This window comes from Bison bison, unplaced genomic scaffold (genome assembly GCF_000754665.1).
Source record: "Bison bison bison isolate TAMUID 2011002044 unplaced genomic scaffold, Bison_UMD1.0 scf7180017864306, whole genome shotgun sequence".
NCBI classification, from domain to species: Eukaryota; Metazoa; Chordata; class Mammalia; order Artiodactyla; family Bovidae; genus Bison; species Bison bison.
The window spans coordinates 563,422-574,161 of NW_011494878.1; the positions used below are offsets into that span (position 1 = coordinate 563,422).

The 10,740-nt window shown below is 55.8% G+C and overlaps 1 protein-coding gene across 1 annotated transcript in view; it reads left to right on the plus strand.

The window, feature by feature from the left end:
• The window catches only part of RET (ret proto-oncogene), a 31,678-nt gene that overhangs the window by 288 nt on the left and 20,650 nt on the right, over positions 1–10,740 (plus strand). Inside the window, exons 2-5 of the mRNA XM_010852026.1 lie at positions 3,805–4,068; positions 5,818–6,105; positions 8,460–8,701; positions 9,961–10,156. Of these exons, the coding sequence (XP_010850328.1) occupies positions 3,805–4,068; positions 5,818–6,105; positions 8,460–8,701; positions 9,961–10,156 (990 nt within the window). The remainder of the gene's footprint in view (positions 1–3,804; positions 4,069–5,817; positions 6,106–8,459; positions 8,702–9,960; positions 10,157–10,740) is intronic.

Sequence of the window (10,740 nt, forward strand, 5' to 3'; positions counted from 1 at the left end):
GGGGGAGGAAAAAGAAAGCCACTCCTCTTCCTGTCCACGGGGGTGAGCATCATCTTCCCCGCCCCTTCCCCAGCCCCCCACAGCCCACTCCAGAGCTCCCCCAAGACCCTCTGACTTGCAAACTTCATGGAGCGTTGGAGGGAAAGGAAGCCAGGCTGCTGCTTATGAATCAGGCACTTGTCTTGGGGCAGCAGGGCTGGGTCTGGTGTTGACCCCCACTTTGAATCTGCCTTCCCAGATCTGGCCTTACTGGGGCGGGACAGGGGGCTGCTGTGCACTGGGAGCCCTTCTGGTTTCTGTGAGGAGGGAAGACCCAGGGTTATTACTCTACCAGGCAGTGCAGTGGGGTTCCAGTGCATTACAGGTGGGGAGCCTCTCTGCGGCTGCCCCTTCCCTCCCGTTGGCTGAGGAAACACCACAGGGGCACTCCTGCCTTTGTCACAAGAGCAGTGATGAGCAATGCTGTAGGGTCCTCTGTAGACGTGTATGTACTTTTCAGGAAGCGTGAGCCAGTGGAGTGAATCCTAGCTGTGCAGGAGGATCGATCTGTCAGCTGCGGCCCATCACTCTGCCCAGCTTGCAAAAGGCCTGCTCCGAGCTGGTGCCATTGGCCGCCCTTTCACAGAAGCAGGGACAAGGCCAGTCTTGAGGCCATTTAGGGCTGACACAGTTCTCTGAGCTGCCAGCCGTCCCTGCTAGAGTTGGCTGCTGCTGCTGCTGCTGCTGAGTTGCTCAGTCGTGTCCAACTCTGTGCGACCCAAAGACGGCAGCCCACCAGGCTCCGCCGTCCCTGGGATCCTCCGGGCAAGAACACTGTAATGGGTTGCCGTTTCCTTCTCCAATGCATGAAAGTGAAAAGTGAAAGGGAAGTTGCTCAGTCGTGTCCGACTTTTAGCCACCCCATGGACTGCAGCCCTCTAGACTTCTCCATCCATGGGATTTTCCAGGCAAGAGTACTGGAGTGGGGTGCCATTGCCTTCTCTGAGAGTTGGCTACTAAATCCAAAAGAAATGAGCATCCTGAGTGCATCTGAGAGGAAGCCCATGTCCTTGTGGCCAGTTGGGAGGCTGTGGGACAGGAGGGTGGCATCCAGCCATGTGTGGGCGGCTCCTGTCGTGGTCTCTACCAGTGAGACCCCTGGCAGGGGAAGTCAGGTCTCTGTGCTCCCTCCCCAGAGTTCCTCAGGGCGACTTCTTCTGGGGGTCCTGGAACTGCCACCCCCTTGGACGGCAGGCAGCATGATGCTCTGGGTGGATCCCCTCCCTCAAGAGGTGGTGGGGCAGGAAGGCCCCAGTGCAGAGCCCAACTTGGGCACAGTGCCAGCTCCTTGAAGTCCAGCTGCCCTTCCCAACACCTCACCTGAAGAGGCCCAGTGATTCTGGGTCCCACTCCAGGGACAGCACTCCTAGGGAGCAGTTTTCCAAAGGTCTAATAGGTCAGCGCCGTGCCTGCAGCCCCTTCCTTCCATCTCTGTCTTTAGTCCCGGGTGTGCAGGGCCAGACCTTTGACTACTGGCCAGAGCATCTCTCGCCTGCATCCTCTCCCCCTTACTCCTTACCCTCCTTTGTCTTTTCCCTCCTTCCGTCTCTCTCCGTTTCTCTTCCTGTTCCTCCCTCTCCTGCTGGCTCCGTGGTCCAGGCCTGTCCGGCAGGGCAGCACCCACTCTGGGTGGGCGGAACCCAATCAATGCACACTTCCCTCCAAGTTGGCATTCCCAGCCGGGTTGCCTTTGAAGTCATCCTTGGGAAACCTGGCACAGTGCTGGCAACCTTCCAGTTTTCTTACTGTTTCGCCACTTTGGGATCCAAAAGGTCTTAACCTGTTCTCCTCACCTGACTCCACTCGGCACTTGTTGCCCACACACAAGTGTGTCTTCGAGGACCCAGGCAGCCCCAGGGTGTCTTCCACTGTGCCGAGCGGACCAACCACTCACCCTGGTGGCTGCAGGAGAAGCAGAATGTATGTGGAAACAAATTGATTGAAAAGAGAACTTGTACTTACACACAAGTACAATGTTTCTCATGTTTGCTTTGTGCGGTAGTATTTTTTGTGCTTTGTAGAGAATGTTGGCAGGTTTTCAGTCGTTTTTTTAAGCATTGCCTGCCCATTTATCCATCTTTTTAAAACTTCTTACTATTTAAAAATAACTTTTTATGATGCAAAATGTTGAACCTAAACCAAGTCAAGAGAGTAGTAGGCTGAGCAGTCCATGGGTTCACCCAGCGTGGCCATGGTCAGCACCCCTCTTCCGCATGGCATTTTACAGCTCTCCCACAGCCCCTCAGTGATCAATTTAGGCCACATTTACATAGGCTGAAACGCAGAAATCTTGGCTGTATGTTGGTGACAAATGGATGTGCCTGTGTGACCCCATCAGGATATGAAACCTGTATGTTTCCCAAAATGTGCCCCCTGCTTTTCTAGTCTGTTGCCCCTCCCACCCCCAGCTGGTTCAGTTCAGTTCAGTTCGGTTCAGTCACTCAGTCGTGGCCGACTCTTTGCGACCCCATGAATCACAGCACGCCAGGCCTCCCTGTCCATCACCAACTCCCGGAGTTCATTCAAACTCATGTCCATCAAGTCGGTGATGCCATCCAGCCATCTCATCCTCTGTCGTCCCCTTCTCCTCCTGCCCCCAATCCCTCCCAGTATCAGGGTCTTTTCCAATGAGTCACCTCTTCACATGAGGTGGTCGAAGTACTGGAGTTTCAGCTTTAGCATCAGTCCTTCCAGTGAACACCCAGGGCTGATTTTCTGTCACCTAAAATCAGTCTGGAACGGTGCCATGTGATTCTTTTGTGCTGTTCCTTCCACTTGGCAGGATGTCTATGAGATGTGTCCAGGCTGTCGTGTGTATCAATAGTTTGCGCCCCGTCCTGACTGCATAGGGTTCCATGGTGTGATGGACCGAGGTTTGTTATCTGATCACCTACTGGAGCACATCTGGGTTCTTTCCAGTTCTTGGCTCTGTGAATAACCCCAGCATTTGTGAACAAGTCACTTGACGGACATATGTTTTCATTTCTCTCAGATAAATGGAGTGGAATTTTTCGGTACTATGGTAGAAGCGTGTTTGACTTTAGATGAAGATTTTGTTCCTTATAGGGGCTTCCCAGGTGGCACAAGTGGTAAAGAACCCACCTGCCGATGCAGGAGGCGTAAGCTATGCAGGTTCCATCCCTGGGTCAGTAAGATCTCTTAGAGGAGGGCGTGGCAACCCACTCCAGTATTCTTGTCTGGAGAACTCCAAGGACAGAGTAGCCTGGAGGGCTATAGTGCATAGGGTTACAAAGAGTCGGACACAACTGAAGCAACTTAGTACACACACACGTTGTTACTTATAAAGTACTCTAGTTCATCTTTGGGGACCCCTGCCTGCTCTGCTTGTCTGGCAGCGTCTTGTACACTTGAAAACTCTGGCTCCAGGTGATGTGAGCAGAAGCCTGGGTGAAAGCCGAGTGGCTTAAGTGCTTATCTATCTTGGGTAATTGAGGATGATTTTGTAGCTGTTTATGCTTCCTCACTTCCTCCTCTTTCTGTTTTAAAGCAGTGTATTTGCAGCTAGTGTTTAGCTATACAGATAACTGTGTGTTGATGTTCTTAGGACTACAGATGAGAAAGACCTACTTAGATCAGAATTTTAAATTAGTGAGGTTTTCTTTTTCAGCCCACAAGGAAGCTATTTCTAAAACGTGAAGTCAAGCCGCTGGGAAAGCTGATTTGCCTGGGAGGGCTGCTGGGCTCTGCCGTCACGGTCACCGTGGTCATCCCTCCCTCCCTCACGTGTTTCCCTGCCTCCCACAGCCCCGCTGGGACTCTACTTCTCCAGGGATGCTTACTGGGAGAAGCTATACGTGGACCAGCCGGCCGGCACGCCCCTGCTCTATGTCCACGCCCTGCGGGACGTGCCGGAGGAGGTGCCCAGCTTCCGCCTGGGCCAGCACCTCTACGGCGCCTACCGCACGCGGCTGCACGAGAACGACTGGGTCCGCATCCAGGAGGACACGGGGCTTCTCTACCTTAACCAGAGCCTGGACCACAGCTCCTGGGAGAAGCTCAACATCCGCAGTAAGGGGGCGGCCCTGACCCCACCCCGACACGCCTCACTGCCCACGCCCCGCCCCGCCCTCTCCTTGTCCCTCCTTAGCGTCCATCACACAGCTCCCAAGGAGTGAGATGGTGCTGGCCTGTCTTCTTTGTCCAGCCTGTGAGGGAGCCAGGATGAGCTTGAGGACCACTGATGACCCTCAGGCCTTCTGAGGCTGTTGGGATTTTGGAGAACTTATGTGTAGAACTTGAGGGGCTCTCTCCATGCTGGCTCCAAATGTCTTTTCCAGTTGGATTACCAGAGATGTGGGGTTGTGAGAGAAGAGTTAAGAAAGGCTAGAAAAATCCCAAGATCTTGATTTAGTGGATGATCTGGAACTTGGTGGAGAAGCAGCTGTTTGCACGGAGAACCCACCTTGCCATCAGCAGCAGGCTGCCCTTGGCACCTGGTGAGGACGGGGGCCTGGTGCCAGGGAGGAAAGTGGAGCAGGAGGAAGGCCTGGCTGGCTCCTCAGAGCAGGGGTCCAAGCTGGAGTGAAGCCCACATGTGCCCTGGCACTGGGAGGAGAGTGTTTGTGGAGCAGAGTGCTGCCTTGTGGCACCAAGTGGTGGTCACAACCCCACCTCCTGCTCCATAGACAGGGCCTCCCTGGACCCTCACGCCAGCCCCGAACTCCTGTGAGTGCTGTGAACAGTACTGCCAGAGTGGAATTTGCCGAGGGTCTGAGTTTGATAGGAGGCGTGTTCTGTTCATAATTGGAGAGTGGCCCCATGCACCTGCCAGCTCAAGTCAGGAGAGAAGTCACGGTAATTAGAACAGAGAAAGTTTATATGGAGAATTAGTAATCACAGCAGGGGACTGGAGCAACAGAGGACAGGCTAGGAAGAAGCAGAGGACTGATACATATGGGAGGAGCAGATGTGAGGCGGGGACACTTCCCTAGGGCTGAGATAGAAGGCCCAGGAAGAGCCCCTGCCCCAGCTGAGATCCAGACGGGTTGGAGGGGGGTTGCTATAGTGCCTCCATGATGGAACTTGCCAGAAATCCCCTCTCTGGGGAAGTCGGTGTCTATGCAGGGGTGGCATGGTATTCCCTGGGGGTCCAGTGGTTAGGACTCTGCACTTTCATTGTTGAGATCCTGGGGTCAGTCCCTGGTCAGGGAACTAAGATCCCACAAGCAGCAACATGGGCAAAAATAGAATAAGTATTTTATTTTTATTTATTTTTAATTGAGGGATAATTACAATATTGTGTTGGCTTCTGCCATACATCACAATGAATCAGCCACAGGCATACATATGTCCCCTCTCTCTTGAACCTCTCTCCCACCTCCCACCCAATCCCACCCCTGTAGTGTTTTTAAAAGTGAGAAAAGAAAGAAAGTGCTTGGGGCAGTGGGTGAGGGAGGGAAGGGAGGTCGCCTGAGGTGCCAAGAGCCCACCTTGGGGAAGCACTCCATCGTAGACCCAGGGCTCAGGGCACCTCTCTGAGGAAGGGTATTTGAACTGAGTCTTGGAATAACCAGAGAGGTGGGCCTGTGAGGACAAGGGAGCAGAGCCACAGGGCCCTGAGGCTGCAAGATCCCAAGTCCAGGGCCGTAGGGGGCAAGCAGGAGGTGGGGGCCAGGGCGGGGTGCCCAGCAGAGCCCTGCGGGCCTTGGTGAGGGCTAGGCTTTGCACCAGCCCCGAGCTCCTGCCCTCTCCCCATTCAGGTCCCAGCTGGGCAGGTGTGGCTGATGCCCCAGTGGGGCCTGACTTGTCTCTCTGCAGACGGCGGCTTCCCACTGCTTACCGTCTATCTCCGGGTCTTCCTGTCACCCGCGTCCGTTCGTGAGGGCGAGTGCCAGTGGCCGGGCTGTGCCCGTGTGTACTTCTCCGTCATCAATGCCTCCTTCCCAGCTTGCGGCGCCCTCAAACCCCGGGAGCTCTGCTTCCCCGAGTCAGGCCTGTCCTTCCGCATCCGGGAGAACAGGCCCCCCGGCACCTTCCACCAGTTCCGCCTGCTGCCCGTGCAGTTCCTCTGCCCCAACGTCAGCGTGGCCTACAGGCTCCTGGGAGGTGAGTGCCAGCCGCATGGAGCCTTCCTCGATGCCTGCCGAGTGCCAGGCACAGCGCTGTGGTTCCTCTACATGAGCTGTCCAAGTTGACTCTGCACCACCCCATCATCCATTCATTCAGAGGTCCGTGTGTATCTCATGTATGCAGGCCACAGGCCAGGCGTGGTTCTAGGGACCAAGGATGAAACAGTGAACAATTCAGGCCCAAATCCCGCCTGTCTGGACCTTCCAAGCCCATAGCAGGTGGAGCCCACAAGGGTGCTAAGGACATTGGGTGGCCTCTGAAGAGACTAGTTGGAAGTAAAGCTGAGAGGGCATAGAGTGGTGGAGACCACTGTCCCAAGTCAGGTGGCTGGAGCAAGGTAAAGGAGGGTGCCCAGCAAGCAGGGCGAGCTCTTTTGAAAGTGCCAAGGGGGAATTGTAGCTGGAAGGGAGGGCAGAGGCTGCTGAGGGGAGAAAAATTCAAGGGAAGGGGCAGGACTTCCTGGTTAGGGGACTAGGGACCCATAGAAGGTACTTGCAGGGGTGGAGGGGAGGGTGTCATTGACAGGCTATAACTTCCCTTTAAAAGGTGTGTCTGGCTGATGTGTGAGAAATGATTTGGGGTGAGTGGTTTGGAGGAAGCAGGAAAACAATTAAGAGGCAGGAGAAATTCTTGAGTGAGAGGATGAGGACTGGGGTTGAGGGTGGAAGCCTTTAGGCCACAAGAAGCAGGAAGGCTCCTGGCATGTTTTTGCAGGAAGATCCAGCAAGATTTCCTGGGGAGTTGAATGTGGGGTGTTGAGAGATTCACGAGGGGACAAACCTTGGTTCCAGGATTCCACCTGAGCCACTGTAAGGACAGTGGACCTTGTCACAAGATGGTCCTAACATACGATGGCCCTGGGGAGGCCATATGGATATGGGGTAGGAGAAGGGCACTGGATTCGAGTGGAGATGAGATAAGGCAACTGAGCCGCCATGTGTGAGGTGCCATTAGACAGTTTAAAGGGGACTTAAAGGGGACACTTACTATGCTGGTCGGCTAGGAGATGAAGCCTGGATTCCCACCAGGTTGATGGCACCCACACATGGTCATAATGTTAGAGGAAATCTCAGTAGTGTAAGGAAAGTAGTCACTCACATTCCCAGCATCCTTTCATTTATCCTGCAACAGGGATGGATGTCTTTGTACAAAATTGTCCCCAAAGCTTATGCTTTAGTGTGCTGCCTTTTTCACTTAAAAGAAAAATAAAAGCTGTTTTTGTAACCATAATCAATAGAGGGAAACGTGTAATTCACATGTAATATGTGGCTTTGATGTGATTTTTCCACCAAGTGGAGTTGACAACCCTCCTGAGGTTGGCTATGGGGTGGTCACTGTTCACCTTCAAGCCTTCAGCTTTTCCCCCTTTCTGGGTCGTTTCTGGAGGACGAATTCCGGGACAGGCTTGGGTTGAAGAGTATGTTGTTATTACTGGTCCTCCCCTCATCACGTTGCAGTGAGTCATTGAACTTTTGAATACACACAGCATCTCATCTTCTGGGGCTTCCCTGGTGGCTTCGGCTGATAGAGAATCCGCCTGCAGTGCAGGAGACCTGGGTTCGATCCCTGGGTTGGAAAGACCCCCCCCCCTGGAGAGGGGAACGGCTACCCACTCCAATATTCTGGCCTGGAGAATTCCATGGACTGTATAGTCCATGGGGTCGCAAAGAGTCAGACACGACTGAGCAACTTTCACTTCACTTCATCTTCTGGCGAGGAAACTGAAGCACAAAGAGACAAGAACCATCAGCCTCAGGCCACGCAGCCTGCAGGTGTATAGGGCAGGGATCCAAACCAGACAGTCAGAAATATTTGTGTGTTAACATGAAATCACACCACATGTCCCCCATGTTGGTTTTCAAGTGGTGGAATTGTGGCTTTTTTCTCACATTCTCTAAAATGAGCATGTCTTGCTTCCATAGTTAAGGAAATTCCTAACAGTTTTTCGAAAACCAGCAAACGCTAGGAGCTGGATCTCTGGGCTGCAGCCTGACTGGTGCCAGCCCTCGCCACAGAGGAGGCAGGCAGGGTGTGTAAAGGGGTGTGCCTCTCCTAGGTGATCAGGTTGAGGACCTGAGGCAGACCTCCTGGTTCCCTCTCTTCCCTATCAGCACCGGTGCAGGCTGCAGGCACAGTGATGCTCAGAGCAGTGTCTTCACTGCAAACTGTGCTTGGAGGCTGTGCTCCACTGTGGAGCTGAACAGGGGTCGCGGCGCAGGGCCAGCATGCACCCCAGCTCTGTCTCCTCTCCTGTGGGCCCCTGAGGAAGGCAGCTTGCCCTCCCCGCAGCTCGGGGTCATCCCGGGGTTGCTGGTCTGCTTGGTGCTCAGGTGAGAGTCTGCCTTTCCGCTGCGATCCGGACAGCCTGGAGGTGAGCACGCGCTGGGCCCTGGACCGCGAGCAGCGGGAGAAGTATGAGCTGGTGGCCGCGTGCACGGTTCGCGTGGGCGTGCGCGAGGAGGAGGTGATGGTGCCCTTCCCCGTGACCGTGTATGACGAGGACGACTCTGCGCCCACCTTCCTCGGGGGCGTCGACAGCGCCAGCGCCGTGGTGGAGTTCAAGCGGAAGGAGGTGCCTATGCGTTTGTCTGGTGCTCGTCTAGTGTCTGTCGTCTCTCTGTTGGGCATCTGGGTCCCTCCATTCATCATTTGTTCCTTGGTCTATTCAGCTGTCCATCTAGCCATCCAGTCATGTGGCTGACCACTCTAGTTATTCGTCTTTCATTTGTCCATCAGTCTGTCTGTCGGGGTTTTGTTGGTTTCCAGGACAGCTGAGGAGGAGAAAGGACCAGCCCCACTGGCACCGAGCTGATCCCTGCCCCGGGAGGAGGGCGAGGGGAGGGGCTGGGGTGCCCAGCCTCTGAGTCATCCGGCAGGGCTCACATCAGAGGGGCGCAACTGTGCTGCTGCACAGGCGGGGCGCGCTGCCCCAAGGAGACGGAGAGGACATCTGCAGGAGGGCGTTCCCTTCTTCGGGCTGTCGGCCCCTCAAGGGAGGGCCAGTGAGTTCAGGGAAGGTACCCCGGAGTGGAGGAAGACAGGCCAGTGGACCTGACAGGGATGTCCTTGCGCCGCCCCACCCATCGGGTCCGGTCTTCCTCTGGCCCGCGCAGGCGGAGCGTGACTGCCACCTGCTGGGCCCTGGGCTCTCCTGCAGCCGGCAGGCTGGCGGGAGCAAGGGGAGGGTCGGAGTCGGATATGCAGTGGTTGCCTGCTTCTCTGGGCACCCCGGGAGCAGGTTTGGTGGATGGATGGGCAGGAGGAAAGCACATGGCGTAGGGAAATGTCTCATGAGCCTTGCAGGGCAACTCCATGGTAACACTGTGGAGCCTGGTCAGTAGTGAGAGCAGAGATGACCTGTGACTTTACTCAGAAAGCCCCTCATGACCCCATCCAGCCTGGGGTACAGAAGAAGCTTTAGGAGAGACACTGGTGGACACTGTGCTTAGGTCCCAGCTCTGTCGTCTGTCACTCCATGACACTGAGCTAACTTATCCACTGTGCGGGGCCCAGCTTCCTCGAAGGAGAGTGGGGGTGACCACTCTGCACTGTGGGGACCTGAATGAGGTCTTCCACAGAGCACCAGGGCGTCTGTTCTAACCAATAATCATGGGAAGTCTGGAGATGCCATCGCACCTGTTGGAAAGGTGAGGTGCAGTGGCCCAGGAAGGGTGACAAGCATGCTGGCTGGGGGCCCCTTGCAGCTCGAATCCTGGTCAGTCTGACCCTGAAGCCAGCTCTGACCGCACACACGTGATCGACCTGTGGGGCACGTGCCCTCCTATGGGCTCTGGCTTTCGGGGCCCTGACTGGCCCCCGTATTCTTTGCAGGGCACAGTGGTAGCCACGTTACGTGTCTTCGATGCAGACGTGGTGCCAGCCTCCGGGGAGCTCCTGAGACGGTACACGAACACGCTGCTCTCTGGGGACCCCAAGGCCCTCCGGACCTTCCGAGTGGAGCACGCGCCCAATGAGACCTTGGCCCAGGCCAACGGCAGCTTTGTGAGGGCAACCGTGCATGACTACAGTAAGAGGGGAGCAATGTGGCCTGACGCGGCCCCCTGGGGAACTGGCAGCCCGCTCTCCGTGGGCAGGGCAGCACCCTGCACACGTAAACACCTATCCTGGCTCTCTCAGCCCAGGTGGCCACCCCTTCCAACCCTCTTCCCAGCCTTTGTCTCTGCTGGGCTCACCTTGGCCACCTTGGTGGGTGTTTACAGGCCGTCCTTTCTCCCTGAACTGCCCCAAGCCCGAGGCCGACCCTGGCAGGACCCAACCACACTACCCTGTGCTGACCACACCAGGGCTCACTGCAACACCTATCTCCTTCTGGCCCCTGGCACCAGCTGTGCCACCTCCTAGGTGCCCAAGTGCTCAGGGATCCTTGACCCCCCACCAGCAACTCTCTGCTGACAGGAATTGATGTCCAGTAGCAGCTCTGTGCCCTCAAATTGGAGGGTTCTGGGATGACTATCCCGTCTGGCTTCTGAAACGTGCCCACCCTCAGGCCTAAGCACCATGTGCCCCCAGGGCTCACCTGCAGGATGGGGTGTCCTCATCAGTTGCCAAACCCGGCCTCCCTCGCCTGCCCTCCTGCCTGTGTTTTGTAGG